The sequence below is a fragment of the Kogia breviceps genome, chromosome 11, assembly GCF_026419965.1.
Source record: "Kogia breviceps isolate mKogBre1 chromosome 11, mKogBre1 haplotype 1, whole genome shotgun sequence".
Taxonomy (NCBI): domain Eukaryota; kingdom Metazoa; phylum Chordata; class Mammalia; order Artiodactyla; family Physeteridae; genus Kogia; species Kogia breviceps.
This window is the reverse complement of record NC_081320.1, coordinates 101535799-101562468: the sequence shown is the minus strand read 5'-3', so window position 1 is coordinate 101562468 and position 26670 is coordinate 101535799. Positions and strand designations below refer to the sequence as shown.

At 57.2% G+C, this 26670-nt stretch overlaps 1 protein-coding gene across 12 annotated transcripts in view; it reads right to left on the bottom strand.

Annotated features, from left to right (window-relative positions):
* Positions 1-26670, bottom strand: part of EIPR1 (EARP complex and GARP complex interacting protein 1) — a 445878-nt gene that overhangs the window by 382367 nt on the left and 36841 nt on the right. For 11 of the 12 annotated variants that reach the window (XM_059078265.2, XM_067008228.1, XM_067008229.1 and 8 more), the window contains one exon: positions 12186-12342. The exons of the other annotated variant lie outside the window; for it this stretch is intronic. In XM_059078265.2, coding sequence (XP_058934248.1) covers positions 12186-12342 — 157 coding nt within the window. The remainder of the gene's footprint in view (positions 1-12185; positions 12343-26670) is intronic. 12 annotated transcript variants of the gene reach the window in all.

The following is a 26670-nucleotide window of genomic DNA, read 5'->3' as shown; positions in this document are numbered from 1 at the left end:
ACTTCTCTCTTCAAAGACCTATAAGCAGACTGAACATCACGATGACTTTAAAAGATGGTTCCAATAGGGAGGGCGTTACGGTGGCAGCACTCCAGCCGTTCCCAGTCTGAAGGTCAGGAGCCACCACCATGTGCACATCAGCAGTTCGTCTTTAGTTACAGAGCACGTTTCATCAGAAGTATGCTTTGAAAACACACGCACACACACACACACATCACAAGCAACAAAACCTCTCCGTGACTTCTGGAGGTACCTGGCAAGAGGGAGAAGGTTCTTCAGGTCCCTGCCACGGACCCGCCTAATTTTTGAAAGTACCTGGTAACAACAGAAAACTCTAGGCGCTGCTGGAACTTAAAACTCTCTGAATAAGGCTCAAAATGGACTTGTTGTTTCAACTCCAAGTGATGAGAAATCTTAAGGAATGATTTGTTGCATTTATTATCAAGTAAAAATTGTAAAGGCTTATAATACACATGAACAAAATTACCAGAGGCGAGCCAGAGCCCTTCCTTTTGAGCAATCACTCCAAGCTATCAATCTGGGCCCCTAGCAGATGCGGCCCCATCGGCGTTCGGTCCGAATGTGGAGAAGGACCTCGATGAGACAGAAGTGCCTGGGCACAGCCCTCGTCTGACCCACACCGTCTCAGCCCCGCTGGAAAGCTGAAGCCTTACTGCAGGCCCTCCTTCCGGCGGAACCTCCCGTGAGGACGTGTGGGGAGAAAGGGCGCTGTCTGCCTAGAGAGCCCCGGGTGCCGGGGCTAGGGTGCCAGCAGCATGACAGGCAGCTCCCGGGTCAGGGTGCCAGCGCTCTCCTCTCCGTCCGCCGAACCACAGCCCACGAGGGGGGTCCCCTTCCCTTCCTCCTCTCACAGGCGAGGGGACAGACTCGGGAGGCTGAGCGTCCTGCCCCAAATGCAGTGGCTGTGAAAGGCAGGGCCGAGCCTCCAACCAAGGGCTGACTCCAGAAGCACAGGCCACGACCAGGCCTGAGAGCAGCTCCTCGGCCTCAACATCAACTTTAGGCAACGTGACGAAGGAACAGTGCCTGACACCTCGAGTTAAAGCCGCTAATCATACTGACTTACTGTGTTGACACACGTGGGAAAAACAAAGCAGATAATCACTGTTTCCTTAAGGTGCCTCGAGAAGTGGTTCCACGCAGCAACCCCCAAGCGTGTCCACAGGAAGAACCTTCCAGAAACGTAAAGTGATGACCTGTTAACCCAAAGAAAGGTCTCACTTTTCAGAATTAAGGGTTTTTAAAGACTAAACACACTCAGACAAAACACACACGCAACTAAAAACACAGACGGCGTCTGAGGTAGACGGCCCCGAACAGCGAGGCGCGGCGTGCCGGCTCGCAGTCGGAGGCCCGGCTCTGGGTGCCGTGATCTCTTAGTGCTTTGATTTCCTCATCTGTCCAGCGGGGCTAACAGGAGTCCACAGTACTGGCTTGTGAAGATCGGGGTGATGTTTGGAACAGTGCCTGCACACAGCGGGTGTTGAGTAAGTCCTAGATATACATTATCAGATGCAGTTAGAGCTGAGCCTCTCAACTTGAGGACCGCGCTGCCCTGCAGGGTTGTGTGCGGGGGGCGGGGGGCACTGTTGGGTTTTCCTGACTACCGGGAGGGCCAGGGCTGCTGGACGTCCCCTAACGTGCCAACAGCCTTCCACAACAAAGACTGTCCACCCCAAATGCAACAGCTTCCCTTTGAAAAACCATAAAGCTGACTTTGAAATTTGCCTGGAACATTAAAATTACCACCCTTACATGCACCAAAAATTATTCCATGGAGATTTATTTTAAGGGAAAAAAATCCTCGAGTGAGAGTGTTCAGAAACTCAGCTCTTCACCTGCTCTGAAAGGCGCCCCAACTTAATGGTGTTTCACCGTCTGCTCTTCACTCGCAGCAGCTGGGGTCCTGCATCACCAACCCCACTTTCTGCAGCACCCAGGCTTTCCTCTGGTGGTCTTTGTGCAAAAGTGAGCCCGGCATCAGGATCCCCCCTCGGGGTCTGAGAACCTTCCAGGGTCTGGAGTTAGCGATCCAGGAACCAGTGACGTGGCTCAAGAGCCCAGTGCCCAGGCCCGGTACCGAGGGCTTCTGCTTGGCACCGTGTTAAGGTTAATACACGAAATGGGAAGCCTTCCCCATATTCTCCTTCTCTTTGTCTCTCAGCATCTTAGCCCCAAGTTTGGCTCCCCTCAAGGACGGCGTAGGTCCCTGCACGGCCGGGCAAGTGTCCGTACCCCTCCAGCCCCTGCGCAGCTGTGCTCCGGGCACCCGAGCTGCTCCCCACAGAGCCCTGGCTGCAGTGAGGCAGAGACCAGGCAAACCCCAGGGCCGGGACTCGTATCCAAGCTTCAAAATAAGCAGACAAAGGGGAAGGGGGGGATGAGTGAGAAAGATGCCCAAGTCTGTTCCAAAGCTCGTCTCACTCGTTCTGAGTCACAGACATGCGCACGCACACACACACGCACATATGTGCAGGCACACACACAGACACACACACGTGCAGACACACACACACACACAAGAGCACTGGGCAAGCTGGAGTTAAGGCCTTTTGGGAACTAATGCAACATCTGCCCCTGAGCTGGGCCATCCGTGCTCAGCCTCTATGTGTCCTGAGGAAGGTAGATCCACACGGACGAAGCTTCAGGAATTAAGGCGTGCCTCTGAGCATTTGCCGTTTACTTCTGAGGGGATTTAAGAGTGTAAGCTCTGACTTATGTGCAGTTGAAAGGAAAGGGCGCACGTCTGCCTTTTCCCTGCTACAGGAGTTAACCTTGCCGTATTTACTTGGATGAGCAGAGATGCCCAAAGTAGAAAAGGAGAGGGAAAAAGAGGCACTTCAGAAAGCTTGCGTGAGTTATGTCACTAACAGTTTGTTAGCCGCCCTTGGAAAAGACCAGACCAAGGAGAAAGCCACCGGGCGTCCTGGGACGGTGAGAAAGCCCATGGGTTTTCTCTCCTGGGGCCCGTCTGACCAGGTGCGAGGGTTCGGGGAGAGCACGGAAGGAGAGTAAACACGCCGGTTCCAGGTACGGGACGCGCTCCGGAGTTTCACCGCTGCCGCACCACCAGCTGCCACCGCAGAGCCCGGAGAGGTGCTCTAAAAACACGAGAAGGGGGCCCAGCACCTGGCACGTCTGGTGGAGGCTCTGATCGGGACATGCGCCCGCCAACCCCCACGACAGGGGAGAGTTTGGGCAGCTCGCTGTTACGAGTGATAAGGAAAAACAGACGAGACCCCCCCACACACACAAAGAGGGGGACTGAAAGATGCATCAAGCATAAGCAGCACTGAGGGTCAACCGGTGAAACTAAGTGCGCTTTCCAGGCCACCGAGCGGGGTGATGGTGGGTCCCGATCGGCGGACAGTCCCTGACGCGGACAGCCCCGCACGACTACCACCGGCGAGATGTGCCCAGACCCCCGCCTCCCACCTTGTCAGCCTCACCCTGGCTTCCCAGCTCTTTCTCTCACCTCGTCCCTTTCATGTATTTGCCTCCTTGTCCTACAACTTCTGCTCCCGTGGAAGCTGCAACGAACCCGTGCTGTGTGTTCTTCTCTGGGTGGGATCAACCGGGGACAGTCAACACAGCCGTGGGATCGGGATCCCTCCTAAAGAAGAGGGTCCCCGAGGCGCACATAGCACTGTCGCCAAATGAGACGCCACGTATCACATGGGACCTAACTGCTGAGCAGAGCTTCTATTTACTGTCTACCCAGGGCGACACATCCGAAAGTAAGCGTGGTGAGTCTACAGGGAGCAACCCCTGTGATCGCGAGTGCGTGGGATACGCGGAGTGTGCAAAGTGCAGAAACAAAAAGGAAATTCTATCGCGTCATGGTTCATGACCATGAAACCAGTGCTATAAACACAAGAAAATAACCCAGAATTTCTGCCATGCTTGCTACCCCAAACTAAGTTTATTTTCCTTGTTCATAAAAATCATCCACGTTTCTGTTTCATCACACTCTACCCGTGAATGTGAGCGGACATAAAAGTATGTTAACAAGTCCTGAACAAAGTAGCGTACACCTAATATACGTACTCTATATCCCTTCGTAACCACTGAGAGAAAAGCACAAGAAAAGGGCCATTTCTGCAAATACACCCAAATTAAAAACAAATCTAAACTTCTTTGAGGCAGTTAGCAAGGACCTAATGGCAGGAACAATGGTTCTCATCTGGCAGGTTTCATGCTGATCAAACAGAACACCCACTTCTCTTCTTCAGATAAGTGACTCCAAAACGAATGATTCATGCTCTGGATTTTGGCACCTGGGGTGAGGACACTCAAAGGACACTGAGAAACTCTTAAAACAACCTCAGTATAAAATTAACTTCAATTCACGTAACTGACATATCCTACCTATTCCCTGCAGCCTCTCCGGGTGGGAGGCGGGGCCGTCAGGGCAGCATAACTGCCAGGAGACGGAAACCACCCGACACGACAGGCGGGAGAGAGCTGCGCACGCTGTGGAAACCAAAGATCCAGCACACGAGGGCCGGGCCAAGGCCACTGGCTCCCGGGGCATTCCGACACGCACAGGCACTGCTTTTACTGCAAAAGGGAAAACCGCAAGGCAGAAACGAACCTATCAAGTCACTGGTGATTTTATCAGTGGTTACCAAAGTTTGAACACCCTTTACAAAAAGAATGTAATACATTATTTCCCCAGTTTATACATCTCTCTCTTAAGATACACAGATTTGGCAATCTGGTTAATTTCTTTCTTTGCTCGAAAGTCAAAAAATCACAGCAGAACACAAGATAGCTTTTCATAAATGCTACAAGGATTTTAAAAAAAAGGATCACTTTAAGAGTTACACCGTTAAGTCAGGAAGCCCGCTTTGATTGAGTCTGTGTGTGCAAGGTTTCCTGTGGCCGAGACACACGGGTACTCGTAGCGAAAGAATCGTGCTCACGCACTGCCGGGCACCCGCTTCTGACCACAGACGACTGCGGAATTTTGGGCGCCGGGGGACTCAGTCATCGAAAGTCTGTGTTTACACTGACACTCTGCTTACCTGCACACACACACACATCAGCCATGCGTGTGGCTCAACAGAAACACGCCCTCCCACTGAGAATCCAGCCACGGACAGTGTGTCGGCAGAAAGACCTGCGCTCCTGAGAAGCCTCCCTGGGCGGGACACGTCCGAGGCCCAGAGCCTGTGGCAACGCGGGGCGGATGCGGAGCCGATGGACACAGCTGCACTGGCCCTCCTGGGGCGAGGCTCCTGTCCTGTCCTGCCCCAGAGAGGGCCGAGGGGCGGAGCCAGTGGGCAGAGCAGGGCCCTCAAGCCTGGAACGGCTGACTCTCACCAGCCCTGAAGTCCAAGTTCACACAGGCCCACTGCGGCCGCTCACTGCAGACTCCACCCAAGGCAGGGAGAGGAGGGCAAGTGCAGGGCAGGGTGGGCGCCATGCGGCTTAGCGGCGCGTCCGGGAAGCTCACGCCTCCTGCTCCTGGGTCTCAGCAGCAAGTTCAGGGTTGGCTCGGAGCCATGACACATTTTGACATGAAACACCACCCGAATTCCAAGCGGCAGCCCCGGCCGTCCCTGTCTTCCTCCTCCTCCTCCTCCCACACCCTGTTTCTCAAACAGCAGAAGAAAAATCGACCATAGTTTAAAATTCTCCAGGCAGAGTTAGCGGTCCTTCGGGTTTACATTTTTTAATTATTTAAGCCTCAAGCTTAAAGAATCACAAACAGATCTTCAAAAAATACGTTCTCCTAAACTATCCCACTGGATACGACGGTATATGTCTGCCCAGCATGTTCTGGGAAGACCCTTTGGGTTCATGAGAGGACCAACTGAAACACACTTTGAACCCTGGTATTTAGTGGAAACTTGAACTACGATCTCAGAAAGAATATGAATTTATCCTGTAACAGAAATAATTATTTATACTCTGCACCGTACGTTCAGATTTTCGTATTTTGACTCTTCCCAGATAAGCTGTATCTATCTGTGCGGTGCCTTTTCCTATGTTTTCCTCATCACCCCCTTCCTAACGCTCAGCTTCAGTGACCCCCACAAGGCGCCAGGGTGGCTCTGACGACCGTCCCCGCTTGACAGATGAGACTTCAGCCAAACTGAAAGAGGAAGACGTCTTTCTACTGTCCTGTAAAACCACAGACTCTTCTTTTCCTACAACATAAGGGACGCGAGGCCTCACTCCAGGCTTCTCTGAAAGCTAGCGGACCACTTTAGCAGTGAGCCAGTAACCGGGGAAGCGACTTCAGGGCTCCAGTTTAAAAACCTTACACCTAAGTACATCTAGGTTGGATGAAACCAGAAAGCACAAACCCGGACCTTATAAAATCTGATGAATCTTCTGTGATGACACTGTCATAATCACAGAGACCTTTCCACCGTCACTGGCAGCAGAATCATACCGTAGGACCTCTGAAAATTTCAAACATCTTTTCTTATGTACCCTCAGAGACAACTTTGGAAAGATATTAAGGATAACTTTGAATTGACTCTTTGTAACATTCCCCCAAGTCAACTTACACTGTTCTTACACTGAAGTGAAAAGAAGAAACACAAAATCAGAGAGGAGGCCAAATCCTTTCTTCTGGCCAAACCACCTCAAGTATTTGGAGACCCGCACAGGTTTCTTTTCTTCTCTTTCCTCTCCAAGCTCAACACCAAAGCTTACGGCCCTTTTTCCTTCTTCTACTAAGAACGGAAACATGCACACCCGCTTCCCAGGAATTCCTGACCCTCGCAGCCGGCCTGGCATTCCAGTGTGATCTTTACCTCCATCTGCACTGCAGAGGTCTCTTCTCCCCAGAAAGCAGAGGTCAGCGGTCACTGTGCAAGTGCCACGGGCATCTGCAAGGACATCAGAGAAAGACCCGGCGTGTCCCCCGTAGTGAGGCTGACCCAGCCCGTCGGGGCCCCTCCACAATCTGGGGGGGCAGGGTGTGTGGGGAGGGGCTGCAGCTGACCGCCACTTATTTCGCTTCCATCCCCCCAGGCTGCTGGCCTCCGGTCTCAGCGGTCTCCCCCTTACGGAGACCGTCGCCATCCGTGAAACGCTGCGGTCCGTGTGGCTGCTCCCGAGGCACCGCTTAGGGAATGGTGCGTGTCTCCATTATCTTGACTCGGCCCCCACTCTCCAGCAGGAAGCATCCATCCACAGCCAAGGTGCCTAACTCCTCAGCAGCCAGGGAGCCTCTTCATCGTCAGGAGACGGAGAGCCGCAGAATTTCACGGTGGTGGCTAACCAGCCCTCGGGCCGATCTCGGCGGTGATACAGCCCCCATCTCACAGGGAGCCGGTGCCGGAGAACCGTCACCTCCTTCCTGCCCTCGCCTGCCGCGTTCCCGAACACCTCCCCGTCATCGGGGCTCCAAACGACGCCGGTGTACACAGGCGACGGGGATGTAGTGCCAGGAGGCCCTGGAGAGCTCGGTGGCTCTGCAGCCCCCCCATGTGCCCAGCTCACTGCCCACGCAGACACCGCACACGCTGCTAAAACGCGTCGCCCGTCAGTGTCAGCGCTGACCCTGGGAGACCCCTGACTCCAGAGAAGAACGGGCACGCGGCACAGGAAGGGGCAGCTGTCAGCAGCCCTTCCTCACCTGCCCCCGAAAAGGGAACGAGTGCCAACGACACGTGAGACACTAGGACGAACTCTCACCCCAGTGTCTTCAACATAACAAGGTGAAAGTTTATTAATTTTACTTATCTACATCCCATATCCTTCCAAAGGGATTTAAGGCAGCTAATATACACAACCTGGAGTATGACGGGATGAGATACCCTGAAAATGGTGAAAAGACCACAGTTTGGTCAAAGTATCCTCATGGTTCAGTCCGAGCCCTGCAGGCAGCCCGCCACCAGCTGAAGTGACTTCACCCAGGAGGACCTCACGTGAGTGGCGTGGTTATGGCCGTGTGTCTGTTGAGCCAGTGCCCCTCACCTCAGTGCGACAGAAAGAGTGGAAAGAGGGTCATGAGTTTCGACTAGATTCAGGGAAAGGAACGCGGCACCGAGCAGGTGTGAAAGAGAGCTCACTGCACCCAGTGAGCTGGAAAGAACATCAGAGACTCCTGAATTCAACCCATTTTACACACGAGGGAACGAGGCCCAAACTGAGCTGACTCGCCACAGGGATGCCGTGAAGTAGCTGCAGATCTGCAGGCAGAGCCCAGGGCCGCAGAGCCCAGGGCCACGGGGCCCACGGTTTCTTCCACAATCACCACGCGGACTGCAGGAGCGAACCAGGAGGCAGAGGAGAAGCAGGCCGGAGAGATGATGACTCTAGTACCTGCAGAAATGAGGGGTCCCCTCGCGAGCAGAGTTCATTGAGGCTGGCCGTCCAGAAAGGACCAGCAGGCAGATGCATGAATTCTCCCCAAACTTACTCGGATGAAGATGTGTCTGTCCTCCCCGCGCCGACACCACTTCCAAACCACAGCATGCCGGCCGCGGGTGGCTCCCAATCGCCATTCTGCAGGCGCGATCCCGCAGCCAGACTGGCCGGCCGTGAAGCCCAGTCACTCCTCCGAGGAGCGCGTGACCCTGGGCGCGATCTCCTCCCCTCTCCGTGGAGATAAGCGTATACGGCTTCTTACCTACAGTGGTCCCCCCTTCACAGGGTCACCGTGAGAAATGACAAGCCGGTGCAAGCAAAGCCCCGACGGCCCGCGTCCGCGGCCAACACGGGGAGCGCTCCGCGTGCCGGGCACTGTCCGTGGTGCCCAGGCAGAGGCTACAGGACGCAGCCTGCACCCTGGCGGGCCCCTGCCCCGAGGAAGCTCAGGCTACGGACAGAGACGCAGGAGACGCACGCAGAGGGGGGAGGGCCAGGCGGTGGTGACTGTGACGAGATAAAATCGGGTAAAATGACAGCAAGGCGTGAGTGGGGTTGGAGCAGCGATCATTTCGGAGACGACGGTGAGGAAGGACCTCTCTGAGGAGGCGACACCGAGCCCGGAGGAGCTGAGTGCTGCAGGTCACGGGGCAGCCCCTCCAGGTCGAGTCGGGACCTGTGCCCCCACAGGGCGAAACCGGGGAGTCGGGCCCGGAAGGTCTGCGGGGTACGTTACACCAGCCCCTTCACTGCCTCACTGACTGCCACGCAAAGTACCACACGCCAGAGACCCTGCCCTCAGCACAATGAGAAATGCCACCTCCTTTTCAGGAATGGAGACCTGATCTACAGCAACAGGTGACTTTCCAGTGACCCTACGGCCACCTCGGGGAAGGTGAGCCCAAGAGACCCGTCGCGCGCTAGAGGACCCTGCTTGCTGCGACGCAGACGCGGGAGCCGTCCGCCCCGTGCGCCCGCCGCTCCGGAACAGGAGGCGCCGAGGAGCCCTGGGGACGGGAGCCCCACGCCTCTGCCTCTCAGCGCAGCCACGACTCCAGGGCGCTGGGACACCCCCTTCTGGCCAGCAGCGGCCGATGCTCCGAGCATCTGGGAGCCCCTCTCCTGGAACTGCTCTCGGCACAAATGATAAGCCAAAGAGGAAAGCAAGCAAGTGAACACAAAACACCGACTGCCTCGTGTCTGACCACAGAGAGTGTCCTTCACCTCCACGGATCCACCAGACTTACATTTCCAAAACTCATACCCCTATCTGACAATGAAGCTTTGATGCCGCTGAGGATGCTTACGAGAACGCGCAGGCCGGCCCCACGTGCTGGGGAGGATGCCGAGACCGGAGCCGCACACACGGCCGGCGCGACCCCTCTGGAGCAGAGCGCGGCCGTCTCCACCAAGCTCAGCGCTGCGCCGCACGGCCCGGCGGCTGCCTCCAGGCACCGGGCCAGAGGGCGGGGACCCGGGTGCGCCGGGCACCGTTCAGAGGCTCTCTACGCACAAGAGCCCCAAGCCGGGGACCCGCACGCTCCACAGGGGAACCCTTACACGGACTGTGTCCATCCCACCCGGAGTCCTGCTCAGACTGAGAAGGAAGGAGGGACGGCGACGCGAAAGCCGCCATCAGACGCACACGGCGTGACCCCACGTGCCGAACGCTCTCCCAGTGACGGCGCACCGGGCAGCAAGCCGGCTCACAGCGGCCAGCGATGAAGGGCAGGGGGGGGCGGGGGGGGGGGGCGGCCCGAGCGATCCTGGTTCTGTGCCCCGACCGTGGTGGTGACTACACAGACTGACACGCGTGATGAGATGCAGGGAGCTCAGGGCACACACGGGCGTGGCTGCGGAACACGTGAACCTGCGTGGGGCTGTGGGCTGCCTCGATGGCAGTGGTGCATGGTCCCTGCCGGGGGCGACAGGCGGGCACGCAGGGTCTCTCTGAGCTGCTGCCACAACCGCACCTGCAGCCACAGGTGAAAAGGTCAAAGACACAGAGAGACGCAATGGATAACAAAAAAGGCTTCAAGAAGTACTCTGAACAAGAGCAGCGGACTGGGAACAACCGCATTCCGAGGCGACTCTGGGGAGGATGGGTTTAAATATCGACACTTGGCTCCTAACACGCTCCCTTTCGCAGGCGAGAGCGCGGGTGTGCCACAACACCTCCCGACGGTGCCCGTGGGCAGGCGCGGCCTGCTCCCCCTCCGACGGCAGGTTTGATGGGGCACTGGGCCCAGGTGGGGAGCGGGGAGCAGATGACGGCCCCTCCCTTAGCCCCTCGTCCACAGGGGGCAGGCCCCTCCCTGCGCTCACCCCTCTCTGCACTCGCCAAAGGCATGGACGCTGCCTGTAGAGGCCGGCCTCGCCCGAAATGACTGCGGGTCTGCACTGTCTCACTCACCCGTTCCCCAGTGCCGGGGTAGCTCCTGGAACAGACACACGTGCACGCACACATGCACGCACACATGTGCACACACTCTTGCACCCACACACACACGTGCAAATGTCTGCTGGGAAAGCAGGGCTGCCACCTGAGACGTGGGCTCCAAGCAGCTCTGTGTGGTTTGCAGCGCGGTGCGGCACCCGTGGGTGGTTTCTCAGGGGGCAGGACAACCCCTTCTGTGCAGATGGCCGGACTCCTGGGAAAAAGCAACGAGCCCGACCTGGCGCCTGGTATAACCACCGCCACACACAGCCCGACAGACGGAGGCCCCCAGCTCTGCTCCGCCCGCGCTCCCCACCTCCAAACGCAGCTGGCGGTGGTGGCCGGGATAAGTCCCCGCTCCAAACGTCACCTCCTCAAGAGACTCCGTCATCAATGCCTCTACTAAACACGAGGGACTCTCTCCTCGGGGGGCCCACGGCACACGGTTCATAACGACTCCGGCGTGGTCCCCGCCTGCCCTGGGTCTCAGTTACATGTTTACACTACGGCCTCCCCGAGAGATCGTGACTCCTCGAGGCCGGGTCCCCTGACCCATCACCCTGGGTCCCTGGAGCCTGGCAGGCGTGTGCAGCAGGTGCTTAATAAGTACCTGCTGGATTCAATTTGTTTAATTGGTGGGGGCGACTAAGAAGTGACTACACAGAGGCTCTTCCTCACGCACACGCGCGCTCATGTGGGAGTGTGACCGTGTTAAGTAAAACAATTACCGCTGCAACTGTAAACACCCACGACAAGAGTACATTCCCACGGTCCCTTCTAGAAAGCACGGCTTCTTGAGTTTGCCAAGAGGCTTCGGCGACTCGACATGTGAGCCGTGAGTGCTGCGAGGAGGGTCCGTGCTTTACCACGGGGGGCACGCGGGCAGCTAGGGGCCTGGGAGCCCCAAGGGATGGTGGTGGCATCTCTCCCTCCTGAGACTGCACAGGACATTTGGGGAAATAACTGCAGGACGAAGCCTCGAGGGGCTGGGGGCACAGCACGACCTGCACACGGGGTGTCCACACCTGGTCCACAGAAGAAGACGTCATAAGCCTTCAACCCAAGGTAACAAGTTAATTCATGCGTAGGATTGCTGAGTGAAGGTGTCTTTATGAGGTAAAAAGCAGTGCAGCGCTAAAGTGCTGCACGGCACCTGACTGCCATCCTCCCGGCAGGTACCCGGCAAGACTGACTTTAGAAGAAGAGGATCTGGACACAGCTTTCCTCAGTACGCGTGAAGCAGGGTCTCCATAGATGTGTCTCATCTGGGAAACAACGGGCACTCAAGAGGGAGCGAAGCAAGCAATTCATGCCACGTCTTCCTCAAAGAGCAGAGAGGCCTCTGCGGTGGGGACCTGCCTCCAAGCCTGCCCGGGCACGCGGGGGCGGAGCCTACCAGGCGGTGCTGCCGTGGGCCGCGGGGCCCAGGTGACAGAGCAGCTCCAGGGCGTGTGCGGGGCTCGCTGCGTCCTCCGGGGACTCGTGGCCGCCCGGCTCCAGCTCCGCTGGCATCCTCCACACCGCGGCGCACGTCACGACTTTGCCATCTGCAGCTGAGGGACAAGGGAGACGTGAGCAGAGCGCGGCCGCCCGCCCTGCAGACGGCGCCCGCGCGCGCAGCCCCGGGCCCGCACCCCTGCCCCTCGAAACGCCGACCAGGCAGGCGGCTCCAGCCCCTGCCCCCGCCCTGTTCCAACACATCCTCCTGTTTTAGGAGAAAATTTAGTTTCCTCAGAATCGATTTCCTCCTGTCCTTCTTCAACAGTTCTTCAAAAAAGGGAGTGAAATGGAGGTGGGGCGCAGCTAAAGACAGAGTCAGCACGGGTGCAGCTGGGGTCTAGGGGTTTTCCCTGAGAGCTCTGTGAGAGCACCTTGCACAGGGGCTGGGCATCCTGCGCGCGCCGCGTTCACGCAGACGTGCTATACGGCGTCAGTGGCGGCGCAGGCCCCCGGCCGCTGCGGGGATGAGCGCGGGCCAGATGCCACAGGCTGAGCCCTGGTGGAGAGCAGTCCGGCGCCCGATGGTGGCGCGAAGCCACTTTGCGGACAGGGGCACTGAGCACAGACCAGAGAGGCGGGTCACCTCTTTTCAGGCACCTGTCTGGCTCTCCGTCTCTGCCCTCTAAACAACTTTTCTCTTTTAAACAATTTTTCAGTAAGACACAAAATAGATGAAAAGACCAAAAAGAAGAAACAGGTTTTTAACATTACGTGATTAAAAACTGAGTCATAAATTCCTAAATGTAAACCCTTTCAAAATTTGCTTTCCTGGGCTTCCCTGGTGGCACAGTGGTTGAGAGTCCGCCTGCTGATGCAGGGGACACTGGTTCGTGCCCCGGTCCAGGAAGATCCCACGTGCCGCGGAGCGGCTGGGCCCGTGAGCCGTGGCCGCTGAGCCTGCGCGTCCGGAGGCCTGCGTACCATCAAAAAAAAAAAAAAAAAAAATTTGCTTTCCATTTAGTTCTAAACGGCATAGGTGCTAAACACCTTCCCCTTTAAAAACTGGTCTTTAATAAATGATAATAAAACAATGAACAGGCTTCAGCATTAAATCGTCAATTGGTATCATGTGAAGAATATGAAAGAATTGTAGGAAAAGAAGAAATACCCCAAGAGATAAGAAAAAAAAAAAAAAAAAAAACAAAGGACCTTAGAGTACATTTGAAAACGTCCCACTTCTTATTAGATACATGGTCCTCCCATCTAAACCCCAGCCAGTGCACCAAGAAATACAGTAGTGCACACAACGGGCAAAATGCCTGGCTCCCCAGGTACCAGTATCGTAATACCATTAGTACCCATGATCAAATCGTCAGTAGAAGGACCAGGATTTCAACCAAGGCTTTCTGATCCCAATCTCAGTGCTAAGTCCACACACTTCACTGGGTCCGAGGGAGTAGGAATTGCAGCTTAAGGAAAAAAGAATCAGGTACATTACATATAAATTTAATGTTAACACGTCCACCTTTAACCATGAAAAAGTAGTTCACGACAGCTTCTGTCTACTGAAACTGAAACTGATTTTTTGGCTGAGATTTTCAGTTCCACAGTCTTGCTGTAGAGCCCATGGGATTGACAGTAGAACTCCTGAAACAGGAGAACAACTAACTGAAGACAGAGTTGGCAACTTTCAGCTGGAAAGAATAAGCAAATGCCCGAAACATTCACCCAGCAGAGGCACAGATTATACTCATCTCCCTAAATGACAGAAAAAGAAATTTCTAATCTGAAAAGTGATGGGACTGATAACAGAACTGAACTGTGGCTGCAGTGCACAACATGACAGAAGATGACACAGCAAAAACAGCCACTGTGCGGGAAGCAACTAGTGTGCGGGAAGCAGCTAGTGTGCAGGAAACTAGTGCACAGGAGAAGCAACTCGTGGCGGATTTCCCACTGAACGGCTCTTTCTTCTAAGAATTCTGTGCATGTTTCAGGAAAGTAACTCCTCCTGTAGCTGCCTGCTCACCCAGCAAACATAACTGCCAGGGGGTGAACAGTTAAATGCTTTCCTCTTGAGAAGAGGAATGAGACGAGAATGCTCTGTGCTACCACCTGTAGCTAACGTTACACCAGAGGTCCTAACTACTTCAGTATGGCAAGAAAAAAAATAAAGATAAGAGAACATGAAAAGAATAAAAATACTGTTACTTGCTAATGATTATATGTATAGAAAACTTAAGAGAATTTACACATATAGACATTAGAAATAAAACAGGGAATTTAGCAAAATTGCTAGACACAAGGGTGATATATAAAATTCGATTGATATCTATAGACTAACAACAAAAATTTTTAAGACAAAATTTGAAAAACTATTAACAATCAAATTAAAAAATGAAATATCCAATAATATCTCAAACTAAAGAGGTGCCAAATGAAAAATACTGCTGAGAGAAAGCAAAGGCCTCAGTAAATGGAGGGGCATACCATGTTCAAGGATGGGAAGCTTCACTACTGTAAAGAGCCCTTGAACCCCAAAGTTCTAGATGGCTTTTTATTTTCTTTTTTTGGTAGAAACCAACAACCTGATTCTGAAGTCCTAAAACTTACACAGAAACGTGAACCGCCCAGATGGCCAAGACAGTCATGCAGAAGAACAAAACTGGATGGTTTACAATCTGATATTAATTTACTGCTGATACACAGATAGACAAATAGCCCAGAGAAAGAAAATGGAATCCAGAAATAGACCTTACAGAGATGGTCGCCTGATTTACAACAAAATGCCATTTACTGGAGTGGACAAAGGATGGTCTTTTCAATAAACGATGCTGGATCAATTTTATCAATATATCCACATGAAAAAAACGAGCTGCATTCTACCTCACAACACACCCAAAAACTATCTACCTCCAGATACACTGAAGATCAAAATGATAAAGATAAAATCATACAAATCTTTTCTAGAAAATATAGTAGAATATCCTCATAACTCTTCAGTAAGCAAAGCTTTCTTAATCAGGGCAGAAGAACCACTAATCACAAAGGAGAAGACCGATAACAGACTACTTTATAATTGAGAACTGTTCACCAAAAGACACTGGACTTCATCAAAATTAAACACTGCTGGGGCTTCCCTGGTGGCGCAGTGGTTGAGAGTCCGCCTGCCGATGCAGGGGACGCGGGTTCGTGCCCCAGTCCGGGAAGATCCCACGTGCCGCGGAGCGGCTGGGCCCATGAGCCGTGGCCGCTGGGCCTGCGCGTCCGGAGCCTGTGCTCCGCAACGGGAGAGGCCACAGCAGTGAGAGGCCCGCGTACCGAAAAACAAACAAACAAACAAAAAACTGCTGCTCTTGGAAACACACTACTTTAAAAATGAAGCAAAACTTGGAGAAAATATTCAGAATACATATGTCTGTATCCAGATAAAGGGCTTGTATCCAGAATATATAAAGAACTCCGACAACTTAATGATAAAGACAAATAACCCAGTTTTTAAAAGCGGGCAGAGGACTGAATCAGATATCTCACACAAGAAAACACATGAACAGTCAATAAGCACCAGAAAAGATGCTCAACGTCAACAGTGACCGGAGAAATGCAAAACAAAACCAAAATGAGACACACTACATACCTGCCAGAACGGCTAAAATTTCATGTAAAAAAGGTCAACACCACCAAGTACTGGCAAAAATGTGGAGCAACCAGATCCCTCAAAGGATTGTTGGAAAGAGCGTAAAATAGTTCAAACGCTTTGGCGGTTGGACATCCACATACCAGGTGACCAGCAATTCCACTCTCAGGAGAGGCTGTCACGACGCGTGGCCTGTTGGTAACAGGCTTTGTGGCCGCTCTCTGACTCCAGCAGTTAAACCTGGCCCCCAAGCAAGAGGGGCCTGGTGATGGTATGTATGTAACTGCCAGAAGCCGGGGGCCAGCAATTAGCCTAATGACCGACAGGCCAGGTTACCAGCCAAGGAAGCCAACTGGCCGACAGACGACAGGAGACGGTGCTGCAAGGAGCAGAGCAGATGGCCCCCCGACCAGCCCCGGCTGCCCGTACACGCAGACAGGAGTCCACACAACTGCAGAAGCAAACAAGAGTGAGCGAAGCAGGAGGCCGAGGGGAGTAACCCCGTCACTACAAGCCGTGATCCTTTACCCAGGCCTGGTCTCAGCCAGTTTCAGACACGGGACCCACTGTCGGAAACATGGCCGGATGCCCAGCACTCAGAACCCCGCAACACCAGGGCAGGTGTGTACTGAGACGATTCCGCAAGTCTTCGCCCAGGGACCTCGTGCTGCTAACTTGGTGATCCCACACCGGGCACAGGGCCACACCCTGGCAGTTCAAGGTCCACTGAACCCAAAGCGTCCCATGTCCCCGTTAGACTGGGGACATTTGGGGGCCAGGCAATAAATGGACAAAGCCAGGTCACAGCAGACCCAGTGGGCCTGAAGACCCATCCGGACATATGTCATTTCCATGGGCCTGACATGGCAGTGGGTAGAACACCCACCGCCCCGTGGCCTGTGCGGTGAGGGGGTGGAAGCCTCAGAAAGTCCTCCCACCCCATCAAAGGGGGGCAGAGACGTGCGCCGACTTTAAGGACCAGGGCGTGGAGCGCCGGGGCCCTGGTTAATCCGCTCTCTGGCCTCTGCAGAAAGCCCGTGGGCGCTGGCGGGCGAGCACGGACGGCCATCAGCCCAGCGACAGGGGAGCCCTACCTGCTCACAGATTCCCTCGGCCTCAGGGACAGGACCTGCGGACGCTGCCCCCAAACGTTCTCTCCTGCCCCAGAGAACAAGGAGGCCTGGGAACCGCCTGCGCCTCTGTGAGGAGGAACCTGGCTGTGCTTCGCCAGAGCTGCGCTGCTACCCGGCTCGCTCCACCCTCCACGCCTGGGAACGCTGGGCCCGCCCAGCCACGAGGGGACATGGTGGCCGGCCGCCTGCCGGTGGGGTTAAGGGCCAGAGGGCTCTCAGCAAGGTTGGGCTGGGACGCACGTTTGGGGGGCCTGCTGGTGTGGAAGACGGTGGCAGAAACGGTAAAGCATCGGCTTCACGGAGGGACCCCAGGCTTCCAGCGCGTCACATGCCTTTTGAAAAACTGCCCCGACCGTGTTTCTGGGCCCCGACGGATGGACCGCAGGACACCAGCTGACCGAACGTCACTCCTGCTAGAGGTTAGTCGTACCCACCCGGGCACAGAGCCAGGCAGGCTCAGGGGGCACAGACCCCAGAACACACATTCCCCCACCAGCGCCCGTCTGCACCCACACCGATGGCCAACTGGCTGCAGGGGGAGAAAGAGCCTGCGCGGGTTTACAAAAGGGTGGGCTTGGGCAGGCACAGCCCACTATGGGCAGTGGCTACAAAGCAGCTGCACTCAGGGCGGCTGGGAAAATGATGGCGGTGGCGGGCGGGGGGCGACACACAGAGCTGCGAGAGCCGCCCTGCCCCTCCTCTCTGTGTGCACCCGAGGCCGGAGGCCAACCGGTGAGAAGCCCAGAAGAGAAAGACCGGAAGACTCTGAGGCATGGAGCAGAGTCCGACACAGACGCTGCCCAAGAGGACGCAAAACACGATCAAACGGTTAAGTAATACAAGGTCAAGATCGGCAAGTGCTTTGAGAGATCCAGGTGAGGTGCTAAAGGAAGGAGACGCCTTCCCTGAGCGGGGAGGACCAAAGGAAAAGGTGCTGGGAACAGGAGCTACTTGACCTCAGCCCCAAGGAGGGTGTGGGCACATGGAAATGGACACAGAGGCGTTCTGAAGCAGGATTAAGGGCCCAGGGACCTCGGAGGATGGAGAATGGCCAACGGTTCTGCTTAGGATACGGTAAAGGTGAATTAAAGCTGGGAGAAATGAGGTTTGAAGCCCTCTGAGGACCAGACCAGGAGGGGCCTTGAAGACAGATGAGAAGTGTGGAGGATCTGCTCCAGATACCGGGTGGAGGCTGGCGGTTCTGAATCGGGACACAAGCGCCTGGCCGAAAGTAGGAATTCAATCAGTGCAAGGTACAGGGGAGTCTGAAGCCCCTCACTGGAAAATGTACACGCTAGAAGTTATCCTGAGGAAGGACAGAAAGTTACCGAGTTCGGTGCCCACGGGAGGTGCCTGCCAACGTCACCTAGCCTAGAAATGGGTAAACCTGCAAAACACACTGCATCAGAGTGTGCCTTTGGTCCTAGGAATACGGTAGGCATTGTCAGAAACTCTCCAAATGCTCAGAGGCAGATGAAATGGAAGGTAAACAGTACTAAATGAGAAACGCTGGAGGTATACCCGCCGAGACATGCAAATTGGCTCTGAAACTCTAAGGATTTCCATATCTATATGAATCTCAACAGCATTCAACACACATCCACCAGCTATCAAAGAAACTAAGGTGGTTTTAAGAAGGAAAACCCTATCTTTAGAAGGAAAATGCTGTAATAACCACTGAGGCGTTCTTCTTTTATCTCTGTTTTCAAAGCTATCCTGAAGTTAGGACCTGCAATGTCACTGCCCGAACTACTGCTCCAGTGAGCAGGAGCCCCCGGAGGGCAGGGCCTGCCTCCGAACAAGCGCAGCCTTCACACAGCAGGTTCAGACCACAGGACATCCGAGGCAAGGGAACTCCGCACCATGCCTCTGCGTCCTACAGGTGAGGAGACCGAGGCCTCCAGGACCGAACTGCCCTCCCCTGGCTCACACAGCTCACAAGCACCAGAGTCAGAAATAAGACGAAGCCTCCTGGGTCCAGAACAGCCCACCGCTCTGACAGGGAAAATACGAGCCATGCCTCAAAGGCCAACTTGGTGCCAGTCTATCTTTCACAGGTAACCCACGAGCTAAAGGCGCTTAGTGAGATAAAAAGAGAACCGGGCACACGAGTGGAAAAGGCATACCGAGCGTGCCCACGCGGTGTGCGGACCTGCTGCAGGGGCGTCGAGTCCAGGGCCCACGGGACTCAGAGGAGACCAGAGCCTTTGTCAGCCTCAGCGGCCACGCCGCTCGGCTCGGCTGAAGGGCCGGCGGCGCCTGGCTGGGGACACAGTCTGACCCCCCGCTGGAGGGGAGGGGCCGCCGCAGGTGCTGCAGCTCAGAATCCCAGGCTATCTTTAGAGACTTCAGCCGGCTCCGAGTCTGACACAGGCTGAGCAGGGTGAATGAGGCAGAATCCAGCTCCACAAAGCAACCAAGCAACCGCCCGACCAGGCGTAACTCGGCTTGCCCGCCAGTGAGCCCGGAGACGCGCCCCAAGGCCCGCCTGTAACCACCTCAGCCTTCTACAGGCGCTTGGGGAGAGCGTCCTGCGTGAACTACACCGCCCGGCGCAGGAAGGAGCCTGCAGCGAGGAACAAAGGAGAGAGGGGTGCCTCACCCAGCACTAGTGCAGGAGCTCCTGCACGGGAGAAACCACCGCAGGGACAGGATGGGGTGGGGGGCCGGCCGTGAGCTCCACAGACGGGGTGGGCCCGGGAAGGAGGCACGCTAGCCCGGGGGCTCTGGCCTCAGAGAAAAGAGAGAGGAGATCTGGGCGGGTCCTCAAGCGCCCCTGACCTGTGTGACCAGCAGACTCGGGTCTGGGTGGAGCCTGCCCTGAGTCCCCACGGTGAAGAGTCACAGCCTCTCACTCGGTTCCTGAGACAGTTCACAGACCAGGGCCCCTGCTTTTAGGGAAACCCAGGTCCCCCTGGGGAAATACCCGATAGCACTGCCACGTGAATATACTGTAAGTTTTCCTCAAAGCCTTCCCCCAAAGAAGCCAGGCGCTTTCCGGGACAGCTGCGCCACGAGGAGAGGGCCCTGTGAGAGCTGACGGAGCCCCCGGGCTCAGCACACACACACCCCCCCCGTCTAGCCGTCAGACCTACAGGGTGGCAGCCGAGGCCCCCCCGTGAAGGGCCAGCGGGCCCAGCTCCTGAAGGTGTACTGGGGAAGGCAGGGGGCAGGACCCCCACACAGCACCCACCCCAGGGGCAGCGAAGCCAGTAGTGAGACGTCGCCACCCATCAAAACAGGAGCCAGAGGCAGCATCGCACACGAGCGTCGGAGAGCCCAGATGGCCCTGACCTTGGGAAAGAGCCGGCACACTGAGCGTGCTCCCGTCCGCACCAAACCCACAGGGCACCTGTGAGGAGGCAGCAGATTCCAGGACGGTGGCAGTGGATTGTCACAAAGCTCATCGGGCAGGTGTAGCCGCGATTCCGGTGCGCTGCCGTCACGGAGGCAAGACGACGCACCCTCGGCTGCAGACTCGGGTATCGACGGAGGGTTTCTGCTCACAAGAGCAGCTGGGAAGGGTCACCAGCAGCCAGGCCCCATCTCCAACAGAGACAACGGCTCCCGGCCCCGGCATGGCCGCGCCTGCTCTCAGGTCCTGAACCCACCGGAACCTCCTCGGGGGTGTGCACGCCCTGTCCGCCGGCCCAGTCGGGCCCGCCACCCGTCTCTGCACGGCCCACGAGCTGAGGATGGGTTTGCATTTTAAAAGGGACACAAAGGGAGACAGGAAGAGACTGAGAAAGGGTCCGCATGGCCCACGAAGCTGGAAGGGTTACTACCGTGGCCCCACCTCAGCTCCCTAGGCGCCAGCCACAGCCTGCTCTGCGACAGACACGCAGCTCCTCGGGCACCCTCCTGTCGGCCTGCCCGGGTGGGGGTCTGGGGGCGCTGAAGGGGGAAGGCTTCTGCAAGGGGTCCTGTGAGTGGCGCGGTGCCGGGGTGTCCAGGGAGCTCGACCCTGAGTGGGCCAGAACCCTCGTCCTGCTGCGGCCCTGCTGTCTCCGCCTGGCAATGACCCTTCCATGGCCTCCCAGCCCAGAGCCCAGAGCCCAGAGCCCCGGCGGTCCACCCAGCTCCGGAAGGCCTCGCGCCCAGGCCAGCCTTCTGGCTCCTCCCTCGGGCCCCTGTGCGGCCCGTGCAGCGGCCAGGACGGAGCCAAGTGAGCACAGAGATGCAGGTTCCCTCTCCCGGCCCTCGCCCCAGAGCTCCAGCACAGCCCTGCCCTCCCGGCTCTGCTGGGACCACCCGCCCCATTACGCCTGAGACCGCCAGAGACATTCACACCCGTGGTCCCAGCGCTGTCCAGACTCCCCCAGTCTCTCTGGCAGGCCCTGTGGGCGGCGCTGGGGCCACCGCCGCCAGCCTCCTCCGAGTGACCACAGGAACGCGCCCAGGCCACCTGCCTCTCGCCCTGCAGCCCCTGCCCACAGACCGCGCACCGGCGCCCAGCAGGGAGCAGGTCAGCCAGGACCCCCTCCCTGACCGGCGACCCTGCGGCTCGGCCGGGCTGCTCCTGCAGAGGCCTCTCCCTGCCCACCTCTAAAAGGGCCCCGGCTCTCCCTCCAGCGGGCCAGCTTCAAACCACGGAGAGTCTGCCCGTCTCGGAAACCCGACTTGTACAGACTCAGCTCCTTCCAGGGACCACGCGCCCCAAAGCTGTGGCTGTGTGCCTGGGCCAGCGCCCTAAGAACTGCCGGCACAGGGGGTCCTCGGGTTTAACCTTGACCCCCGACTGCAAACGCTCTGCCGTCAGAGCCTACGGGGGGTCGCGCTGCGGCGCAGGCTCCCGGCCGGGGTGCGCTCTGACGGGCTAGGGACAGGGCCAGCTGGCTGCGCGATGCCGTGGCCTGGGGAACGGCCGCCGAAGCGTGTGCCCCTCCGCAGGCGCGGGAGCCCAGCTGGCGCCCATTACCGCTCCCGGGGTGGCGGGCCAGAGCCAGCTCCGCAGCCTGCTCCTCCCCACTGAGAAGCAGGCTTCTCTGGCGGCCTGGCTACCGAGCACAGCATCCCTCACCCACCGGATAAAGTGCAGAGCAGAGAGAAGGAAGCATCTCAGATGCGCTCTTAGGAAACAATCCCTGCCGACTAGCAACGAGCGCGAAGGATAATCCTCTTTCCTTTTTCGTATTGCAAACGCTCCCTCCTCTTTCCTCTCTTTATCCTACTTAAAATGGCTCAAAATGCAGGAAGTGACGCGGGGGATTCTGAAACACAAAAGTAAAAGACTCATTTAAAACACATCTGCCTGACCATCAATCTTTTTTAAATAAGCTGGCCACTATTTGGAAATTCTGGATCCTTCCACGAAACACACACACACAAAAGCTGCTCGGGAGGCTTGACAACATCTTCCACATTTACAGCACTTTCCACGGGACAATCTCCAAGCACTCAGATCTTTACAAATCCCGAAGGCGGCTGAAGTTGGTCTAACTGTGCCATTTTCGTTTGCTGGAAAGCTCCTGAAAGGGAGGGCTGGGAAGCGGGCGGGTGGCGGGTGTGTACGCGGTCGACCCCCGATAACGTTCCCTCCTGGCACCTGACCGGCGCCCCACAACCCAGCTGCTGGACGAGGGGTAACGCGACAGGGAAACAAACGGCTAGAGCTGACCAACCCCAGGCCACCGACACGGTCTTGGGCAACGGGTCTGCACGCTCCCGCGTCAGCCCCCGCTCTCCCTCCGCCTCGCCGCCCCGTGCCCGAGGGTCGCTCATCCGCCACAGCTCCTACCTGCCCTGCCTGCCCCCTTCCTCCACCCCGTCCTCTTCCCCCTCCCCTCCTCTCCCCCCCCCCTCCTCCTCCTCCTCGGTTTCCCGGCTTCCCCTTCCCCCACTCCTCGGCGTGTGGCATCTTCAATCAGTGCTGCACATGGCAACCTGGTTCCTTCCCTGGAGCATCCTTCATGGCTGGGGGAGCCACCACGAGCGGTGAGTAAAAGCGACGCCTGTCACCTCTGGGCGGGAGCTCTGTCCCCTGTACTGCAGGCGACACTCAGGTGGTGGCTTCCCTGGGCATCGGCGGCAGGGTGAGCAGACGGGAGCAGGGCCCAGCCACCCTGCAGGGACATTCACCGGAGCACAGGCGCACAGGCAGCAGGAGGGAGGGAGAGGAAGGCAGCAAAGGGGGCGGGGGATGCAGCGGGACTGGAGGGCAGGAGCCCCTGCGATTCAGCCATGGAGGCACCAAGGGGCTGTGAAGGCTGTGGGAAAATACCCAGCAACCCAGCACTTCTTCCAGAAGAAAAGCTCAAACAAGAACAAAAGATGAGTATGTACAGATTTTCAATACAGCTTTGTTTATAAGAGAAAATCATTGAAAATCAATGTCCACCAGAGGAGAAGTGGTTACATACAAGAGACACTTCATACCACCACTGAAAATGACCGAGAGGTGCACCCGCTCTCAGCAATCTCGCCCTTGGACCCGGCGCCCTGGCACCAGAAAGCCCACCAGCCGCGTCGAGGCCACGCAGATGTTGCAGCTGCTGCTACTGCTCAGTGCTCCCGGCCAAGGGCCAGTGTCACCGCACGTGGGAGCAGACAGGCCTCGTGAGGACCCCAGCTCCACCCTCCAGAAGCTCCAGGCGAACCTCAAGGGCACGTCATAACTGCTGTCACCGGGTGCACCTGTGTGTGAAGCCCACGTGCACCACTGACCCTGCAAACACCTCACCTGACACAGTTTCCGCTCACCTCCAGGGCAGAGCTGGATCTCAGAAAGCCCCAGGACAGGCGCACGGGGTGGGGATGGTCTAGGAGGCCTTCCCGCCGGGGGTGTCCTGGGAACGTGGGATCACCAGGTGAGAGTCTGGAGCTCAGGTCTGGAGCTGCCGTGGCTGTCAAGCTTCCAGGCGTGTCCTCCGAGAGGTCTTGTACTTTCACCTCACAGAGTGGGAGGCCCGTTCGTCAGCGCACAGAGAAGGCAGTGTGCTCTGCAGGGCAGGGGTGCTCTGCATCGCCTCACGGCCCCCAGGGCCCCTCGCAGGGCACAGGCACCACGTCCGTGTGCCCAGCAGCCCCACGGGGGGTCACCCATCTCACATGCAGAGAGGAAACCAAAGCCCAGGACATGGCCGAGGACACGGCAGCAGGGAGGGACAGACGGACCGCAGGCCTGGCTCCAAAACAAAGCTCCCGACGCCAGGCACTGGGCCTGCTGAGGAGATACAGAGCTGCTTCCATGCAACGGAGCTCCACGTGGGCGGGGCGTCTAGGTAACGCTTGTCTTGCCAACACCAGAGACTTGCCCGGCACATGGCACGTGCTCGACAGTACTTGCTGGGTGGATGGACCAGACGGGCGGACGTGTGCTCTGGTGCCCGTCCAGCGTGCAATCCACCCACCCATTCACCGTGTGCCCATCCTCAGCCAGGCGCTCTGGCTTCCTAAGAGGAAAAGAAGACCAGGAAGGCCCTTCCCACAGGGACCAGCTCCACTCCGTCTCCTCCCTGACTCTGCTCACGCCGGCTGTATCCACCCGCCCCAGCCTTGACGCTCCACGACATCAGCTGCACCCTCAGGGCCACTACTGAGACTGTTGTCTCTTTCCCCAGGAGCTGTTCCTGTGAAACCCTGGACACACAGTCTGTGAGGTTTAAGGACAGGACCTCGCTGGCTCCTAGAAGACCAGCAGCGACCCCACCCAGGCTTTCTAACACGCTGGGGCTGTCCCCCCACCACCTGCACTGTGGGTCAGAGAGAGGATCTTGGGAGGTGAGTGTGGACAGGGAGGAGCCGGTGCTGGGGTTAGGAAGTCCGCAGGAGAAGCAGGCCACGCGTGACCCGCTTCCGTCAGTGGAAACCAGGGACGTTCTTTTCCAAATACTCTTCTACTCCAACTAAGGGACACGGAGGTCCTCTCAACTACAGACCACTAGCTCACCCCAAAACAGAAAAGGAATTCAATCACTGAATCTGAAGCAACTTGGGGACCCTTTAGTAGTTTCAGAAATTTTCATGAAAGTTACCCAACTCCTCCAAAAGTCACCATAGGATAAACAGACAGATGACCATGAAACACCAGATGTTACAGCTGAAAAAAGGTTTTCCATCATTGGTCTGCTAGGGTGTTTGGAAAGTTCTTTTGCTCCTCTGACTGGCAGTATCGAGCAAATTACAGTCATTAATGGTGCAGGAATACTGCTCTAAAAAACAAGACAATTACCAAGCCAGGCCGCTGCTGTGGTCCTCGGAAGAACACGTGCTGACTGGAGTCATCGCTGGGCAACAGGACCCGCCTCCCCTCCCCTCCCTCCCTCGGGCTCCTCAAGGGTCGCTCCTGGACCCATCAGCCAGTGCCGGGGTGGCAGACACTTGACTCGAGTCCCAAGGCGCAGATCCCAGTGGACAGGACCGATCCTTCACCATCTCAGAGAAAAGCTTCCACTGAAGACAGGGTCAGATGCTGCAGGATGGCGGACACACACCCACCTTGGGAGCCCGACCTCTAAAAGCAGACACATCTCACTCAACACACACAACGCGGGGTCCTGTGCATACGGAACGTCTATGGCGAGGGGCTTCTCAGAGGAGGGTCCAGGGCCTTCAGCTGGCCCTCCTCTCACAGGACGAGTGGCAAAGGGGTGGCGGGTGGGGACGCTCTCCAAAATTCACAGAGCGTGGCGTCACCTCGGCGCCACCCTCCGCGCAGGCTGACATCCCCCAGGCCGCCGCGTCCCGGCCCGCAGACGGGAGGGCAGCCGCCCTGCTGTGGTCACGGGGCTTCCCCCGGCCCCTCCGCACCCACCGTCTCCCCTGATTCAAGGCAGCCCTCCAAACCCACGCCTCTCACACACCGCTCCGCTTCTGCAGTGTTAGCTGCCCACCTGCTCTCTCCTGGAACAGGGCCGGCTGGGAGGGGAGACAGGACCAGGAAGCATCCTGAGCAGGCCCCCCTGTGAGTGACGGCAGGAGCGAGAAAGTAACACCTCCCCTCCGGAGGCCGATGCGGACCAGGAAGTGTGCGACTCTACTCCCTCTCTTGTAGTATAAAAGGAGCCTGAATTCTAACGCAGGCAAGATGGATCTCTGGGGTAGGAGCCCACCGCCCTCCCGGTTCACCGGCTTTCCGAATAAAGCCGTTATTCCCTGCCCCGGTACCGCACTTCTCAGCCTGTGGTGTGGCGAGCAGAGCAAGCTTGGACTTGGCAACGGGGGCACGGGAACCAGCCGGCGAGCTCCCCGCCCTCGCTGCCGCCTCAGCTCCTGTATCCCCGGCCGGCAGGCGCTGCAGGCCCAGGGCCTGTCCCCAACCCAAGGCCCGGGCCTCGGCCCTGGACCCGCAGCGGTGGCAACCACCCCCAGTTTTCACAGGCAGCCCGTCTGTCCTCCCGCAGCCCCACTGGGCACACTTCCCGTCCAGCACTGAACCCGAACCGCTCATCTCCCAGGCGCCCAGGCGCCCCATCTCCACCAGCAGCACCCGTGTCGCTGCTCCTCGGACACCAGGCATCGCGGGCATCCAGAACCCCCAGCTGGCAGTGCCAGCAGCTCTCGCAGGACAGCCCCCGAGTCCTCCCGCGGCCGCCGCACTCCGCCCCCTGCTCTGCCCCACCCCTGCCCCACAGCCCCGGCCCCCAGAGGCACAGGCCCGTCCCCGGGGGCAGGCTGCAAGGACCTGTGCTCCCTCAAGCCCCGCACGTGCTGTGCACGCAGCAGCTGGATAC